At 60.8% G+C, this 18651-nt stretch overlaps 1 protein-coding gene across 8 annotated transcripts in view; it reads right to left on the bottom strand.

The window, feature by feature from the left end:
• Nucleotides 1–18651, bottom strand: part of DAB2IP (DAB2 interacting protein) — a 181836-nt gene that overhangs the window by 6524 nt on the left and 156661 nt on the right. For 6 of the 8 annotated variants that reach the window (XM_037059194.1, XM_037059192.1, XM_037059195.1 and 3 more), the window contains 10 exons: nt 18392–18490; nt 16934–17488; nt 14787–14931; nt 14566–14710; nt 11653–11889; nt 9843–10044; nt 7914–8092; nt 5118–6006; nt 4355–4507; nt 2079–2272 (listed from right to left, as the gene is read on the bottom strand). In XM_037059194.1, the coding sequence (XP_036915089.1) occupies nt 2079–2272; nt 4355–4507; nt 5118–6006; nt 7914–8092; nt 9843–10044; nt 11653–11889; nt 14566–14710; nt 14787–14931; nt 16934–17488; nt 18392–18490 (2798 nt within the window). The remainder of the gene's footprint in view (nt 1–2078; nt 2273–4354; nt 4508–5117; nt 6007–7913; nt 8093–9842; nt 10045–11652; nt 11890–14565; nt 14711–14786; nt 14932–16933; nt 17489–18391; nt 18491–18651) is intronic. The other 2 variants (XM_037059193.1, XM_037059196.1) reach the window with 2 other exon arrangements.

Below are 18651 nucleotides of genomic sequence, written 5' to 3'. Positions count from 1 at the left end.
AATCTTAAAGACAGCCAGAGAAAAGGGCACACCAAGCCTAGAGGAACAGTCGATGGCAGGGCACCGACCGAGGCAGCAGCTGCGGTGAGGGCCGGGGCAGCCCGGGCTGGTCTCTGTGCAAAGCCGCGGTGCAGACAGCACGGCTCCACGGCAGAGGTGAGCAGCTTTGGCGGACACCCTCGGCCTGCGACGCGGGGGATGTTTATCATCTGCCCCTTTAGGGAGAGTTTCTAACCACTGCCCCAAAGCAACAGCAGAGATTGGCGAATAAACCCACAGCGAAGATAAAATAGAATCATAAAGATTAATACAGAAGAGGGCAGGAAAAAGGGACTGAAACAGTACGAATGGAAAACAAGTAGCAAGAAAATGGGTCTGAACACAACTATATTGACAATTACACTAAATGTAAGTGGTCTAAGTCTCCAGTTGAAGAGGCAGAAACTGTCAGATAAAAAGCAAGACCCAACTGTAAGGTGTCTGTAAAAGAAACTCACTTTACACAGACACGCCGGTGCATTGGAAGAAGGATGGAGCAGGACACACCGGGGCAATACTATTGAAAAGAAAGTCAGGGAAGCGGCATCAATATCAAACAGGGACTTCGGAGCAGGGAACACACAGTGAGAACCAAGGACAAGGACTTCGCAACGGCACAGACGCCAGTTCCTCGACAGCACGTGACGGCCCTCAGTGCGTGAGCATCTGTGAGGAGTGTCTCTGTGCGCACAGAGGGAGAGCCAACGGGGATAAAGGGGGAAGTAGACAGATCCACAATTATGATGAAAAACTTCAATGTCCTTTTCTCAGTACTTGACAGGACAACAAGGAGAAGAATCAGTTAAGGCCGTACAGACTTGAACGCCATCAACCGTGTCGATCCAACCAACTTTCCCGTTAGGACAGAAACACGCCAGGACTGGTTGGTAGAAACAAACGTGTTAAATGAGCCACTGAACTCAGGAGAGCCCGCGCCCCTCAGAAAACGGCACGACCAGGGGTAGGTGGTTCGGATGAAAGTGTTCCATTTTTGTGACCATGCACTTGAAGAGAGTCAAGGGCAGAGCTGGCGATCAAGTGCACAGTGGTTTCTGGGCCCTCTCCTCATGCTACCCATTTTCCATGGAAAAAACCCACATGTAAATGGAGCAAACAAGAATTAGGAGCAGAGAAACAGGCAGTCTAAGTGGGGGGGGGGGTGCGTTGGGGACGGTTTCTGCAGGGAGTGTCCTGGCCACTGCACACCTGGGAAATCTGTCCTGACGACAGGCAGGCGCTCGCACCGTGTGAGGGAACAAGCTGTAAGCCCACAGTGTCCCTCTTGTCCCTGGTATTACTGTCCTAGAAAGCAAGCTCCAGGGCTGGGACTCTGCGGGTTGGCCTGGATGCTCCACTGTGACTGCACCCCCTGTCTAGACATGGAGGGGGGTGTGCCCACCCTAAATACCACCACCCCCAGCAGGGAGAGAGAGAAAGGGTGGGGAGTCAACACAGAATCTGATATAAACCACCCACAACAAATGCCCCCTCCCCCGGAAATCTTCCCGCATAACCCACAGGCACCTTAAAACCCAGCACCTCCAAACCCGGCACCATCACCCGCCAACCCTCCGCTTCTCTTCCAAAGTTCCCATCTCAGTAACGGCTCCAAGACACACCCAGATGCTCTTGGCAGAAGTCAGGATTATTCCGTCTCTTTCCTCCCTCTCACTTCCCACCTTCCACCTCTGAAAGGAACTGACATTCATTCCTACTTTTCCTGCCCTGAACCGGGACTTCACCGTCTTTCTTGGTACCCCACAATCCAGCTTTTAAACTCCCTTGAGAGTGTTTACCAAGGAACTGTGACACCCCCCCCCCCACCACCAGTTTCCACCTCGAGGAGCTGGCCCCGCTCTGCAGACTATCTCCAGGATGCCTCCTACCCCCAGGCCCGTGCCACACTGCCCCCACCGCCTGGGACACTCTCCTCCCTGTCCAGGCATCCTGCGGCTGACCAGCCCCTGCCTTGACCGGCAGCCTCCTGGAGGGCAACGTGGGGCGGGGGTGGAACCAGAGCGGGAACAGGACACCCTCACCTGCTGATGATGCCCTTCATCTGGACGTCCTTGTCCTCCTGCTGCCGCCGCAGCCGCTCCTCACCCTCCTCCAGCCGCGCCTGGTACTCCAGCACCAGCTTCTGCGTCGTCTCCTCCTGGCACTTGAACAGGGTCTCATACTCCTCCAGCTTTTTGGTGGAGATGCGCAACTTGTCCTGAAGCACCGCCAGGTCCTGCCGGGAGGGCGGCATGCCACGGGCACAGCAGCCGGGACAGAGAGCACAGCCTCGTGAGCCTGGGCAGTGGCACAGGGCAGGAGGGCGCCCGGGCCGGCCTTCCCCAGGACGTCGCCACCACCCCAGCTCGCGGCCCACAGCGAGGTGCAGTTGAGTCTGCCTCCCATCCGGGGCTCCCGCCACACCGGGCTCCCGCCCCCAGCCTGACTGCACCGCTACGAGGGGACGAAGACTCAGAAGTGAGAGTTTAACCAGGGTTTCCTGCTTTTTATGGCAAATGAAGGCTAAGACACTCTGACTATGTCACAGAGCCCTGATGATGCCCTGTGAGACGGGGCCTCTACAGGAGTGGAAACAGGTCCTGAAGGCCAAGTGCCCTGGGCACATGGAGGGCAGTGACTGCCTGGTGGGGTAAGGTCCTAGCCTCTCAGCCTCTGACCTTACAGCCAGGGTGGTGGCAGGGGGAAGTGGGAGAAAGGGGTTCCCAGCACGCTCAGCCTTTGGGGAAGACACGGACGCGTAAGGCAGCAAGAGAAGCAGCAAGCAGGGAGGCTGTGCAGGATGCACAGAGGGCAAGGCAAGGGGGACACCAGAATGGGGCTCGGGGCCAGGGTGCCCTGAGAACACACGACTGGGAGGACAGGAAGAGCCTCCCCTTGAGTCCCGGGGGCAACAGGAGCCCAGCTCAGCCGACACTAAAGGACTGTCCCAAAGTCAGGTGACAGCGAAGCCGAGAGATCCAACCCCACCTCAAATGTCATCCCTGAAGCAAAGCTGGACCCACAGGGGAGCCTGGCTCCGGGGGAAATGGCCCTGGCCCCATCCCAGGTCTTCTGCTCGGCTGGCCAGAGGGGTGAGGGAAGGGCCTGACAGAGGCAGGAGCGGCTGTCCAGGGAGCTCAGGGAACAAAGGCCTCCTGCATTTGCCTGTGAGGGTTAGTAGCAGAGGGTGAGAAAGGCAGCAGCTCGTTCAGCCGAGGGACGTGAGGAAAGGGGGCACTTCAGCCGCAGCTGAGCCTCAGAAAGGCACCGAGCCTGGCCCCGGGTTCACGTAGGAGCCCGTGGCGAGGCTGGCTCTCCTCGCTCCTCAGCCAAACTCTGGCTCTTGGAGCACTGTGCCCCATGTCCCCTGGTCCCCTTCACATAATTATGGTGAAAGCAGGTGGATGCGGTGGACCTGGGGGTGGTGGAGGTGGCGAAATGTAGCATGGACATGGACCTCGCCCCAGGCCAGGGAGCTGCCACCTGACCGCCGCACCCCTTCCTGAGAGGCTGCCACGGGCTTTCCCGGGGCCAAGTGGGTGAGGGCACCAGAGGCAAGCGGGGGACAGACTGCTGGCTGGGATCTTGCAGGGGCAGACCTGGGTTCTGGTCCCCAGGAGGAGACGAGAACCAGCCATGGACCCAAGGGCAGCTGCCCCAACCCTCAGGAGAACGGGAGGACAGAAATACCCTACCACCCACAAAATGCTACACACGTGTGGCAGGATGGAATGTGGGTGTTTTAGAACGAACCAATTTTTCCAACAGGGGGAAGAAACCATCTCAGTAGCAATCTGACCCTAGTCCTCACCCTGGCTCCCTCTCCCCCAGGTCCTGGTGGAGATGGGGACTGGGAAAGAGCCAGGCCTCGGGCAGGCACAAGCCCAGAGTGGAGGGTCCCGGCTTGGGGCACTTTCCCAGCTGTCTCGGGGACCCATGCCTCCACCTCCTCATGCATGAGCCCCCCTCAAGGGTCTCTATGCATCTCTTTGGCAGCCTCTACCAAAGCTCAGTGCCCAGCCCCTTGGGGATGGGGCCTCCCAGAGGCCCAACAACCAGGCCCCAGGCATGTGGACCAGGTACAAGTCCCAGCGGGTCTCACACGCAGCCCAGGAGCAATCCCTGCTTGAACCCCCCTCACTGTTCTTCCTCCAGATCCCACTGACATCTGCCCTCCCAGGAACCGGGAGTTGAGAGTGGCCTGGCCACCTGCAGGACTGAGCAGTGCCCCTCACCGGGGACTCGAGAGGAAAGGCTCCTGCCAGCCACCACGGGACACAGCCCCACCCTGCCCCCAACTGCCAGGGTGCAGCTTTACCTTTTCTGCTTGGCTGAGCTCCTCCTTACTCCTTAGCCTATCCCTGTGGGGGGGGTCTGGGCCCAGGCCCTCGTCTTCTAGCAACTGCGCGTTCATGGTCAAGAGCCAAGCGGCCGTGCGGTCCAGGGCATTGGGGCTCACAGGTGAAGGGCCCTACAACGAAACACAGCTGTGAGGCCTGGAGGGTGGCAGAGGGGAGGGGCAGGGGTGAGAGTTCAACCCAGTGAGCCACAGGGATAAGGGTGGGGACCTCCAGCTGACCAGGCCCCTACTGATGTGGCAGCCCCTGACCAAGGAAGCACCGACGCCCAGACAGCAGCCCGAGGTAGAGCCGAGCACCCAGGGGCCTCCTGAGCTGCTCCCTGCCACCCAAGCACATCAGTTCCATGTACGGTGTGTGCCCTGGGTGACAGGTAACACCCGTGTACCCTGCTGGTGGAGCTCTGGAGGCCCACTCAGAGCAGGGACAGGGTCTGCGGGAGACAGATCATCTACGCTGGGTAGGGCTTTCACAGGCTCAGAGCTGGAAGGACTGGCCACTCTGCCTTTCTCCCTGACCCCAGCAGTCTGAGGGGAACTGGCAGAGGGCCCCGAAAGATGCAGTGCCCCTGGCTCACAGGCCTGGGGCTGGGGCCAGTGGGGCTGGCTGTGGTGTCATTCAGCATGGGATGGCAGCCGGGTGCGGGTGGAGATGGAATGACCGGGAGGAGCAGCGTAACATGGGCCTGACCCGCCACAGCCCACCCTCCGCCGGCGCACTGACCTGCTTGTGCACTGCACGTGGCTTCAGCTCAGGGCTGTCGCCCTTGGAGGATGAGGACTGCTGCCGCAGCCGGGCTCCAGGGCCGGCCCAGTCGGGCGAGGCCGACGCCAGGGTCCCACTCGAGGGCCGCGGGTACTGCAGGGTGCTCAGCAGGGTAGGTGGTGTCCGGCCACGGGGGGCAGGCGGTGGAGGTGGGGGCGGGGGTGGCGGCTGGTCGATCCGACGCTGGGGGCCGGCACTGTTCTGCCGTGGCACCGTGGGCTGCCCGCCCTTTTCAGTCAGAGACATCTGCCGCCGTGCCAGCTCCCCGGGCCGTCTCCCGAGCTCCTCGGCGGCGCTGCTGAAACTTCCCAGCTTGGCAGCCGCCGCCAGCTCCTCGCTGTTGCTGTGGGAGCTCAGGGAGCTGTGGCCCTCAGAGCCTGAGTCGCCAAGGCCACGGGGCGACAGCGGCAGGCCAGCCGCCATCTGGTACACAGGGTTCTGGAAAGAGAGCGGTGCCAACAGCTGGGGCCGGCCCGGCGCGCCCTCGGAGGTGCCCGGCGTGGTCGGCGTCTGGCCTGCCCGCCGCACTGTGGCCAGCCCTGTCAGGCTCACGGGGGCTGCCCGTGCCGGCCATCCGGCCACCAGCTGAGCTGCAGGCGCCTGTGCATCGGTGGGGAGGGCGTCGGGGCCTGCTGGGGAGCCCGCCTCCCCGTCCAGCGCGCGGGTGTCTTGGAGGTCCACCATGGACAGGCTCTTGCCACCGTTGGCCATCTGAAGATCAGGCTCGTTGGCTTCCGAGTAACTCGAGCTGCGGGCAGGTGAGGGCTGGACCCCGGAGGACCTTGTGACAAAAAACAAGTCCTTGTTTTCGGGGGTTGGAGACGGTAACCGGGTGAAATCTATCAGACTGCAGGGAGACAAGCACACACAGGGAAAGAAGGGGGAAGAGAAGAACTGTGAATGCGGCCAAGGCGGGTCCAAACCGAGAGCCCCCGCCGATCTGCCGGGCCTGGTGACCTGAGCTGGGGCTCGGGGAGGAGAGGGAAAGGGGGCAGGGAGGGGAGGACCAGGGACCCAGCTGCAAACCCCACAGCCCGCGCAGCTGACCCTGGTAGAAGCCCCCACAGGAGCTGAGGGACTGGGTGGCTGAGGCAGCTGCTCCAGCACAAACCCTCATGCTAGGGGCCAGTGCTGCTAGTGCCAGGCTGGGCTGCCTGGCAGACCAGTCCCCTGCTCAGCTGCATCTTGGGATGAGGGGGGCCAAGGCCTGAGTGTTCTGGAGAAGTCCCCTTAGCTAATCCCAAACCAGAGCACAGTGGCTCTCTGCTATCCAAAGGTCCTGCACAGAGAAATCCGACTTCGAAGCCACAAGGGCTCCCTCTGCCTCTTCCCTCTCGCTCCTAATCAGACTGGTAACTGCAGCGGGGGCCTGGCAAAGCCTCCTGCTGCCACACCCCTTCACTGAGTGGCAGGCGGGGGCTGGCGTTCCTGCCAAAAACAAGGAACCAGAGGAGGGTTCTCAAGGCGCGACTCAGGCAGGGAGGGTCTGCATCTGCAGCAGCAGGCTATGCCCTCCCTGGCCTTCCAGCCTCTCCTGGGCCCCTGCCCGGGAGTCAGCTCCTTGGAAGGGGGCACAGTGTGAAAGGGCCGGCCGGGCTCTGGAGGAGAGAGTGTGGGGGTGAGAGGACTCTGCGAAGGCTGGAGGCAGCAAGGACTCCAGGGTCTGACCGGGGCTGGGAATGGGCATACGAGTTGACTTAGTCTGGGACAGACAGAGGAGGCACCATGCCCCAACTGATGGGGTTCAGGGGGAGCAGGCTGTGACCGCTTGGGCCTATGCACTTGCAAGCTGAGAAGAATGGAGAAGGGAGGCAAGTGGAACTGGGAGACACCCAGACCAGCCACACACCTAGTCGGTTCTTAAAACCCACGTGCCTGGCTGTCTCTCAGCCAAGGTGTGTCCCCATCCAACTCAGATCTGCCTCACTTGGTAGGTGCTGAATGAACGCCAGGACTCAGAGGGACCTGGGGCGTGGCATCTGGCCTCCTCCAGAGTCCCCAGTCCTGCACACCACACGCACTAGGTCCTCGACCTCCACACCCTCATCCACTCAAAAGCCTGGTGCTACCACTACCTCCAGAGACCCCTGCCCTGACTCCTAGCTCTGCTGGCCCAGCCTCATCCCTAGCTGGTCCAGGGTGGTCCCAGGTAAGGAGGAGAATATACGAGCGAGGCATAAATGGGTCGATATAAATGCCTACTTTTCAAAGGCATATCCTCATTTTGAGAACAACGTTAGGGAATATCTGCCTCCCCCTCCACTGAGCGTGTATTTTACGTACAAGGCACAGGGTGAGGGTTGGGCTTCAACTCTCTAGTTTTTGGAGCTCCCGGCCTCAAAGCCTGTAGTTACCCAAACTGCTGCCCAAAACACGCACCCCTGCAAACTATTTCTGGAGATTCCAACGAGGCCCAACACACACCCGAATGACCCAGAGGTCATTTGGGACCAGTAATTATTCTCCAACAGAACATGTTATCTATACCCAGGCCCTCTACCCACAATGCATTTCCCACCAATGCAAATGTTTCTTAAAAGCTCAAAACTACAGCATCACCTCACCCAGGCAGCCTTCCCTGGTTTTTCCCAAATGGAGGTTCACCACTTAGGGGCTGCACAAAACATTTCACGTCCCACCCACCTTGCTTTACAGTCACTGGTCAGCATCCTCCTGCCCCGCTGAGCCTGCAGGTGGGCTGTGCTTTGTCTGCACGTGCACCCCCCAGCACCTGGCACACCTGGCAGCTCTTACCCAGAGAGATCGTTCTCAATCACCATCTTCTGCAGCCCAGCTGAGATGCTGCTGCTCCCAGAGCCAGGCGTGGAGGCCAGGTCATTGGTCCCTGGGAGCTGCCCACTGCCTGGGGTGCTCAGCGCAGTGTGGACGTCCCTCAGGATTCGAGGCAGGGGCCCCAGTTTGGATATGATGCTCTGCAAAGACACAGGAAGAGGGAGGTGTGACTTGTCGGGGCCACGTGGGAAGGCCCAGTGAGCTGCAGCCACTGCTTCAAAAGGCCTGAGGAATGAGGCAGACACGCAGGCCTGCCCTCTCCTGCCAGTCACAGCCAGCAGGTCAGCGGTGGGGGATGGGGGGGGCAGGAATGTGCAAATTACACATTTACCAGCTCTCCAGGTATTTCTGGGACGGAGGTGTGAGGTACAAGGCCCACAGGGAGAAACTAACCTAGTCTGAGCCTTCAGCCCTAGCTCATCCTAGGTCGGTGCCCACCCCCAGAGGAAAACGCAGGTGGAACCCAGAATTCCCAGACCCCTGCACACCATCTACTTCACAGGGCGGGACGGGGCCTGACCCTTGGACACCTGGGTCCCCGGGAGGTAGTCCACGCACAGAGCAGGACTACCATGTGCCTGTCAGACACACCATGTGCCTATCACCATGTGCCTGTCAGACAATTAGCAAACGGACGGCCAGCCAGAGGGGGACACCTGGGCCCATGCCGACCTCACTGTTGTGCTTAATACCGACAGTGCTAAGCAAGGACTACAGGGTGCTGGGCCCCACTGAGGAAGGGGACTCCGCCTCCACTGGCCTGGGCACCGGCCTTCCAGATAGGGCTTTGTGCATGAAGGAAGTGTGACAACCCGTGCTGCTGTCCAGAGCAGAGCCTTGAGGGACGCAGAGCCCGGCTGCACACCTGCCCTGCAACACCAAAGGCTGCCAACCCCTGTGTGGGCCTGGGGCTGGTGGCTGGCACCGGGAACCAGAGAGTGGTGGCAGCCAGAGTGATCGGTGTTGGCAGCAGAGAGGGGAGAGCGAGCCTTGGCCCAACTTTCCATTCCCCCCATGTCTGTCACAGCTAAGGGCAGCCGACATAAAGGAGCAGAAATGACCGCAACAGCGTCTGTTTGCGGTGAAAAGCTGCACTAACCCACCTGTCTAGCAACCGGGGGCTGGTGAAATAAACCGCAGTCATGTGGCAGGACCGTCTGTGGCCATGAGAAAGGTCACAGCAGCCAAGCAGCACACGCCACTGTGGAAAGATGTCCGTGCACACCACAGCCTGCACATGAAGTCTCACTCAACACAATCAGAAGAGGAAAGAGCCCTGTGCTGTGTGTGTGCCCTTAACACGCACACAGCTGCACACCCGAGTGCCCTGTGGGGTCACTGCCAGGAAACGGGATGGTGGCAGCAGGCCCTCCAGCCCTGTTTCAGCAGTAAGGACTTCTGTAAAGGCCTCTTACAAACAGCAATGGACATTCTGGAACTAGACTGTGGCAGGCCCTGCTCCTGCTGCTGAGAACCTGTTCTCTGTGTGCACTGGGGCTGCTGGCAGGGTGCAGTGGGCCCTCTGGCCACAGAGGGCACACTCCAGGTGGCCGCAGCCATGTCAGGGGTGCCTAGGGAACAACAGTTTCAACGGATGGTCAAGGGCAACTGTGAAAAGGTTTGTAACTTCCTGATATGTAAAGGTACAGCATTCTCAGTCTTTTCCTTGTCAGTGGCCTTAAAATCCAGAACAAGGACATTTGCACAGAAAGAGCTAAATCTGATCACATTTCTCACAGGGAACATACCTTCCTACATGCAATCCACCCACTCAACACCGAGCTCAAGGAGACACAGCCAAAGCCCCAGTACCAGGGTGGGCTCCCGGCCGGCAGATCCACACCACACAGGAGAACCCTTTGTCCGCCCCCTGCCCCAGGGGACAGGCACCTGCTCCAGCTGGCTAACGGCCTCCCAGAGCAGCGAGTGCAGGCTGGACAGCTCGCGGCCCAGGTCAATGTAGCCCTCGAAGCCGGCTGTGTTGGAGATGGTCTCGGGGTTGGAGATCTCCAGCAAGAAGCGCTGCATGTTGGTCCACTCGTGCTCCAGGAACTGGTTCATGAACGACATATACTCCTCTTTGCTGCCAAACCTGGAGAGAAAGCCAATGGGGTGAGCAACCTAGGTCCGAGGGAGGCCCTCGGAGAGCCAGGCCCCACGCAAGAGTCCCCCTTCTGCAAGACACCCCCACCTCCTCAGTGCCCACCCCTCTTCGCCCACTGTGGCCAATTCCCCACCACTAACTCCACCAGCTGACCCATTTGCTTTGACTCGGGGGCCCTCCTTCCTCAGGGACAAGTCCAGGGACCCTTTTCTGGAACTTTTCTCACAGGAATGTCCCATGGCCCTCACTCCCCTTCCATTGCCAGTCACAATCACCTTCCTCTCACCCTCAAGTTTCAATGGCCTGGTGGGCAGATGACCCTCAGGCCACTCTCAGCCAGGTCTCTCTGCTGAGCCTGCAGACATGCACATCCACCGCCCTTCCCCTCATACCCAGCCTGGCCAAGCCTAAGGCCATGGCCATCACCCCAAATCCAGGCCCTTCTGCCACGCTCCCTACCCCAAGCGGAGACTCCACTGTCCACTGGACAGCTGAGCTAGAAGTCTATTGGGTCATCTCCTCCCTCTCCTTCCCACAACTGGCAAGGCCAGCTGTCCTTATCTCATTACCCTTGACCTTGCAGCCACCACCTCCTGCATCACCCCCCACCCCGCAATACTTCCTCTGCTTCCCTTTTGCCTGAACCACAGTTAGACTCTGCTGTCTCTTGGGTGCAAGTCCAGCTCCCTCCAATCTCCTCCCCTCATCACTGTCAAGTTCAACCTTTGTAGGACTGCAATAGACGAGGGCTGTCCTCTCCCACCCTTAAGCCCTTTGGTGGCTCCCACCACCCTGCCTGGCCTTCGAGTCCCTGCTATCCTCCTGGGTCTCTCCTCCCACTTCCCCGAGTTGGCACTTAATGATTCCGAATGCCACGCCGCCCTGTCCCTATAGCACACCGCCTGCCCAGGGGCTGCCCTGCCTCTGCTCTTGACAAGCAGCTGGGGAGCAGACGTTTGGGGAAGCCACCCTGTCTCCTGTCCCAGCCAGCTCAGGACCCCCCTGAGCGACCATGTGCATCTCTGTTCCCTCTTTGCTGCTCACTCTTCACTCCCCTCCCCCACCCCTCACTGAATGGTTGGTTCTGCAGGGCTGGGACCAGGCGTGACTCCGAGCCCAGCATAGAGGTAGCCCTGGATCGGGGGACTAGATGACCCAGCCGTTCCGTTTCTGCCCCCTCAATCTAAGCTACGGTCCAGAACACAGACGTGCTCTATGAGCAAGGACACCCTTGACAGCATTCAACAAGGACAGCCTGAAACAGCCCGAGCACCCAACCCCCGGGACGGGCTGCAGAGATATGGGCCCCCCTCCCTCAAAGGCATATTAGTCATTCATTTCAAATGAGGCTTATGAATGTCAAGCACATGGGAGAATCCTTATGATAAAATGTTAGCTCAAAAGAGCTAAAGGAAAAAAAAACCTTCTCGCCTCTGAAAATTTAGGAAACATACCAAAATGGCATGTATTTTTGGGGTGTGGAGATCTTATTTGGGAAAGCGGGGAGGGGAAGATCGAGCATGACTGGGACGGAGGCAGGCCCCCCTCCCCAGCCCTGCCCTGGCCCTGCCCGCAGGTCAGGGACGCGGCACTTACTTGGCGAAATTGGCCAGGTTCTGGGTGACCTTGGCGATGAGGGTGAGGGTGCGGGCGGTGCGGTCGTCAGGGTACTCCTGCAGCAGGTTGAAGAGCGAGGGTGACATGATGGCCGGGCAGAGGAAGCGCAGAAACAGGGAGGCGCTGATGAGCCGCTCGCTGATGTCGGGCCGGCCGCGGCTGCTGCACTCCTGCCGCCACGAAGCGAACACCTCTTTCAGCTCCCGTGGAAAGACGCTGGGGAGCGACAGACAAGGCCGGGCCTGGAGGTCAGGCAGGGCAGCTCCAGGACAGGAGGGTGCGGAGCAGGGACCTGGTGCTGGGTCTGCTGCGCCCTGAGTTCCAACCCTGAGAGCTGGGAGCTTGGCCCACTGCCTCCACCAGCCATCACCCAGCCATCACTCAGCCACCATCCGCCAGACGGGGCTGCTGGGGAGTGGAGACAGCTTGGGGAGGGCGCAGAGTGCCAAAAGGCGGAGAGGGCAGCCCTTAGCCCCTTCCAAGCTCAGGGTGCCGGGCTCCCCCTGAGGGGCACAGAGGAGCCAGATCTCTGTCCTGACTGGGACAAATGGCTAGGGCCAGCTCCAGGTCTGGGCCCTTCCCATCAGCCCCAGTGCTTCACCTTCCTCCCCGAACAGCAGGCATCTGGGTTGAGGGGACAGTGGGGAAAACACAGCCAGGACAGACCACTGCTCCTTGGTTCCCATCAGCAGCGTTGGAAACTTGCTCCCCTCACTCAAGTAACATTACAGGAATTAGAGGTTTTCGGGAGAGCTCAGTGATCGAAAAGGCAGGAATGTTGTAACACTGGGTGAAGACATACACAGCTCTCCACTTTCTAGACAGGGATGGACTTCCCTGGTGGACCCAGAGAGCACGGGCAGGGTCCCTCAACTCACATCGGGCATCTCCAACCTGCCAAGGGAGGCCTCACCAGGTCAAGCTTTAAGTAGCTCTCCTACCTTTTCACCCTGAAAGGTGTGCCTCCTACCCCGGGGCAGGGCAGGACCCAGGGCTCCCTGAATCCAGTCCATGCCTGGCTCTGTCATGACCCCTGGGAGCTCGGAGCAAGCGCCTGGTCCTCCTTCGCCTTTCATTTCCTCACCATTACACTGAGAACAAGGCCATCTAAAGGCTGAGACCCCCAGGCCACGGGAGGCCTGGATCAACCTAAAAAGCTTGGGCCCCATGGGCCCAGTGCCCAGGCCAGCAGGCCCTTGGCAGGGACACCCTTTTGTGGTGGGCACAAGAGCACGGCCCTCGTGTCCTCCTGGGCTGGCAGCCTTCAGGCCTGGCCCTTGGAGAACCCAGTACAGGCGCTGAGTGATGACATCTACCGATGGCATCCAGAACAGCAAGGTGCCTCTGGGTCAATGAAAAGCACCAGGAAGAGGGAATGGAAAATCAGTGCCTGCAGCTCCCGGTCCCTGTGTCCCATGCCTGCCCGCCCTGGGAAGAGAGAGCAGTGTGAAAACACAGCGGGGCCCAAGGGCGGGAAGTGCGTTCCGAGAGGGCTCAAGGCTCTCAGGTCACCATCCCTGGTGCCAGGGGTCATCAGTGACCCAGCCAAGGGGCCATGCTGGCCCCAGGCGAGCACCCGTGAAGCCCAGGAACAGAGGGACCTGCACAGCGGGACCCCCTCACAGGCTCTGGCCCTTCCCCCTCCCCATTCCCAAGGCTGGCGCCCACGTAGCAGACCTCCCTGCTGAACAACTCCAGGGCCCTTTGTGTGCCCTGCCCTGAGCTGGGGGGTCCAGCTGTCCCGGGGTGCTCCCAGCCTGTGCAGGAAACCGGTGCAGACACAGGCGCAATGCCACTCTGGTGGGACAGGGGTTGTGACAGAGGGTCCCCAAGGGAGGTGAGCGGACTGTCTGAAGGCGCCACAGAAGGGAGCCAGGCACAAGGCCTTAAGGCAGGAAGGAAGGACAACCAAAGAAAGGAGTGAGGCATGGCTGGGGGCGGGGGGGTCAGGAGAGGGGTACGAGTGGGGAGGGGGATATAGGTCCTGCGAGGGAGCAATGGCCAAGGAGAAAATAGGAGCAGCCCCTCCAGTGCGAAAACAACCCTGGTGCTTAGGGCTGGTGGCAAGGTCCCCACCCAACAGCCATGCATACCACACCATTAGCAAGGCCACACCCCGCGTAAGCTCAGCCAGCCACCACACACACCTCAGGAACAGGCAGGTGGCTGACAGGCTAGCCTGGAGGACGCGGCCCTCGGACCACTTCCAGCCCTGACTGCGGTCCCATCTGAACGGTCCACTCGGCACGTCCCTGCCCTCCTCTCGGGGGCTGGCAGCAGCCCACAGACCTCTACTCTACTTAAAGCCCGATCCTTGCTTCTCCACTCTCTACAGTCTAGGCACCCACACGGGGCCCTGCTGGGCCCAACTGCAAGCCTGTGACATGTACACCACACTCCTACAGACAGAAGAGGAGTGTCAGGTGGAGCCATCCACGCGCCCCAGATGGGGGCCCCAGCAGGGAGGGCCTTGTCCGTCTTACTCCCCGGCACTCGCGACAGCGCCAGCCACGTAGGGCCCTCGCTAAAGAACACACGCAATTGACTGCCAGCTCCACGCTGCGCAAGCTGCGTCCTGACTGTACTCTGGAGCCCAAAAAGGGCCAGGACGGCAGCCCAGAGGCCCAGCTAGACTTTGCAGAGCCAGGCAGAGGGTGTGCAAGGCCATAGGCGTGTTGCCTGCCCTCTCCTTATGAAGCCCCAGCTCCGTTGTTTGTAAGTCGGGCGCCAGGGAACAGACCCTCTCACCAAGCTGTTGGGATGAGAACAGCACACCCATGGCCAGCACAGCGCCTGGCACCTTCCAGGCACCCAGCACAGGATGGGTCAGGCGCCCGGCTGGGGAAGCCAAGCGCAGCCGAACCCAAGGAGGGCATGGGGGGCAGAACTGACCAGTAGGAGTTGATGATCTTGCAGAAAGCCAGTTCACAGCACATCTTGAGGTTGCCCTGGTGCTCAGGGAGGTCAGCGGCCGAGCACTTGCTTGGGTCCACTTCGCAGTTCTCGTCTGACTCATACAGCGCTTTGATGAACTCGCCTGCGGCCGAGAGGGGCAGTGAGGACCTGGGGGGCACGGCCCACCCTCTGCCCGCCGCAGGCCTGAACCTCCCTACCTAGTGCGTCCTGCAGGTACTTCTGGCCAACCAGCTTGAGGTATTCCTCGATGGCCTTGGTGGCCAGCGTGTTCTCCCGGAAGATGAGGTGCTCATTGTCCCCACAGCGGTCCACCTCTGACATCATCAGGTCGGTCAGGAAGTCCTGGGGAGGCAGGCGGTGGGGGGGTGGACCTGAGCAGACCGGGCAGGGAGGGCCCTGGGAGTCCACACCCGCTCCCCGGCCAGAAGCCCCTGCTTCTCAAGGTGGCTCCAGCGTCAACCCTTGGGGACTGCCGGGGAGAGAGGGGAGGGCAACCTGGTGAGGAGGGACACCTTGTGCTAGAGACATCAGAGCTGTGTCTAGAGACCAGGAGGCAGGCCCAGGCAAGAGCACGCCACACGGACACTAGCTTCCCACACTATGGCCAGACCCACTGGACTCAAGTCCCTGCTCAGCCCTGACCACACCTGGCTGGGTGACCAGAGGACTTCCCCAACCATACCATCAGTGCCACAGGACAGATGGGCCACCCTCTCTCTCTCATACAAACAGCTGCTGCTCTCTACCCGTTAGTCTGAAGGGGTCTCCCACCAGACAGATTCGTCCTGTGTGGCCCCTCAGAGGACAAGGGAGGGGCAGAGGCTGTCCAGCCACCCCAGAAGGCAGCACCACCACTGCCCACCTGGCAAACCCAGGCAGCACCTCCTCACTGCTGTGGTCACACAGGCAGGACCGTGGGACAACCCCAGGAAGGAGCCTGAGCCCACACCTGCCCTTCAGACTGCAGGGAACCTGTAGCTAAAATGCCGCCGCCTGCCACCACCGCCACCGCCCGGGGGGACTCCCTCCCCGCAGACCCCTCCTCCTCTCACCCACAGCCAACCTTGTGATTTGGGGGAGGGAGCCAGAGTCCCAAGGGAGGATGAAGGTCAGGGCAGGGGCCACCCAGCAATAAAGTTACAAGGTGGCCAGTGTGGGCCAGGGCTTCCGGTGTGCACAACTTAGGGTCCCTATGTCATCACAAGTGGCCCTTGAAATACAGCTTGAGGCCCGGGAGACCTGGCCAGCCAAAGGAGAGACAGGAGGAGCTGAAGAAACTGCCGTTGGCCTCTCGGGGGACCACATAACCTGAGGGGCCCCTCCTGACCTGCAGATGACCTGCAGGGTCTCCTCTAAAACACAGGGAGGCAGGACCCAGGCTCTACCAGGCTCTTACTGACGCCCAGGGGCCTTCCTGAACCCCTGCAATGGGTGCCGGGCCCAGGCGGGAATGAGGAAGAGCTTTCAGAGTAGGACCCAATGAGGGGGCAAGCACAGAACAGGAAGTAACCTATCCAAGGCCAACAGCTTCCCCGGGCCAGATCTGGCCCAAGTCCCCTGCTTCCTTCCTGGGTCCCATTCTCCCTCTTGCACTGAGGAGAGAGAGAGCGGGTGGCAGGGAGAAGCCCCTTGGAGTCCAGAGACCCTGAAAAGGCACCGTCCAGGAGAGTGGAGCCTGGGAGGACAGAGTGCTGTGATACCTGGTCACGTGGCCTTCACTCTGGCCCACGGTGCCCATGCCAGATGCCGTGCCCCTCACCAAGAGCACTTCCTTAGGCCCCCAAGTTCTTTGAACAGAGGGGGAGCTCATACGCACAGCACCCCAGCAGCACAAGTTACTTCTGTCCTCCTGCCTACACTTCCCTGCCCCACGGAGGGCCACAAGGGGAGGGGGTGAGCCTGAATCTGTGTGTCTGGGTACGAGAGTGAGGGGCTGTGGCAGCATCCTGGTGGTCACCGGATGGGGATGTCAACTGAACACAACACCTCACTGGACACATGTGGCTGGGCCGCTGGGACCCCTAAGCTGGAAGAGGCTGACCCGCAAGCCTCAGGGACCAGCCCTCTCAGAGGTAGGAGGACGCCTAGAAGCCAATCCCTTGCTACAGCTGCTGTCCCATCCATGGGCTCCACACCTGCCTCGGCAATCAGGGGCAGGAGCACGAAGCCCCGCCTCCACAACACAACTCCTGGGTTTAGGGGCCCACCCGGCTGTGATCAGTGTCCTCAACTGGGCTGAACTCCATGACACGGACATGGGGGACAGCAGGTGATCTAGCGCATCACCAGGCCTTTCCACATGACCGGGCGACGTGGGGCGGCCCACCTGGACCCGCGCACGCACCTTCACTTTGCCCGTGCTCTGTAGGATGTGCACCAGGGCCGACGCCATCTCCTCCTTGGTTTTGGCACTTAGGATGGGCTCGAGGGCTGTGCAGAGCCCCAGGTAGTGGTTGGTGATGTGCTCGGCGAACTCCTTGTACATCTCCATGGGCAGGATGGTGACGGTCTGGTAGCGCGCTTTGATGCGGATCATGGGGCCGGGGCCCTTGCTGCCCTTGGGGTTGGGCGTCACCACCGGGTACCACTTCTCCACAAACTGCCGCCCGGCCACCGAGGCGGCGGGCAGGCTCACCAGGCCCAGGTAACTGTTGCGCTCCTTCTTCTTCTTCTTGTCCGTCTCCCGGTACAGGTGGACGGTGACAGTGCGCAGGGGCGGCAGGTTGTGGAACTCGAAGTGCTCGCCCCAGAAGACGTTGTCCGTCTTGAGCTTGCCCGTGGTGCGGGCGTAGAGCACGTCGTCCAGGCACAGCTCACACAGGTACCTCTTCTTGGCCGGCAGGTCCTTGGCCTCGATCACCCACAGCTTCAGGATGTGCTCCACACGCCGACTGTTGTCCTGCACATGCACAGGGGAGCCATGGTCAGAGAGGGGCTGGCCACCGCCCACCCCCCAGCCCCCAGCCCCCAGCCCCGGGCTGGGGAGAGCTCTGAGACCCGGCAGGGACCAGGGGACAACAGATTGGGGTGGGCCAGGGGCAGCGCTGGAATCTGACACAAACAGAGCTGCATCTCCACTCTGTCGAGAACCAGCTCACTGACCTTGGACACGGGATTCAATCCCCTTTCTATGAAATAGGCATAAAGAGTGAGAGGTCCGGTAAGAGGTCAGCACACAGCAGGCCATGGTGCTATTTATTAGCTCTTCTGGTTTGCTGGTCTGTGAAGTCACCTAAGAGGTGAGCACTGCTAAGGAGCCCTCCATAGTGGTGTCATGGTGACCAGACCTCTGCCCAGGCCCCCAAGTCAGCCAGGGTGACAGACCCAGAGCAGGAGATTCCAGCTGGGGTCTCACAAACCTGACGGGGGAAGCCCAGGGGCAGTGGGGACACAGAGCAGGGCACCAGCCTGGGCCAGCGGTGCTCCCCTGGAGGATGGGGCCAGTGTCTACGCTGGAGGTAGATGGGCAAGCAGGAGTCGGCCAGGGAAGGAGGGACAGGAGACCCAGGCAGGACACCAGCACCCAACTCCCTAAGAGCCCACGCTCAGTTCTGTGGCCCAGCCTCCACTGTGCAGCTTTGAGGGCAGAGGCCCACGGTGCCCGATCAGCCTGGCCAACTCGAACCCCTGTTCCAGGGCCCAACCCCATAACCCACGCAGGCCCTGCCCCCAGGCTGGCTTCTCCCACCCGACCCCAGCCGACACCAGAGATCCCCACGCTGCTCCCCGATGTCAGAGTCCACGCTCTGTTCCAGGCCTGCCCTTGATTCCCTGGGCTTTGGTGGGAGGGGGCACAGCCTACCTTGTTGGGGTGCACCGCTCGCCGCAGGTTCTCCATCCACTTATCCCGCTCGGCTGCTGACCGGCAGGAGAAGCACTTGCTTCCTGAAGATGTTGTCACCTATGGGGGACAAATAAGACAGTGTCACGAGGGAGGGGGACCCAGAGAGGCTGGGCAGGACAGAAGGCCTCTGGGGCTTGGGGGGCTTCGGCCACCAGGTCTGTAGCACCAGGCCAGGAGGCGGCAGGCGAGGCTGAGAATGACCTCTCGGTCTCACAGGG

This window comes from Sturnira hondurensis, unplaced genomic scaffold (genome assembly GCF_014824575.4).
Source record: "Sturnira hondurensis isolate 20B ecotype Veracruz unplaced genomic scaffold, ASM1482457v3 Scaffold0010448, whole genome shotgun sequence".
In the NCBI taxonomy this organism is placed as follows: Eukaryota; Metazoa; Chordata; class Mammalia; order Chiroptera; family Phyllostomidae; genus Sturnira; species Sturnira hondurensis.
This window is presented reverse-complemented; position numbering and strand designations above follow the sequence as displayed.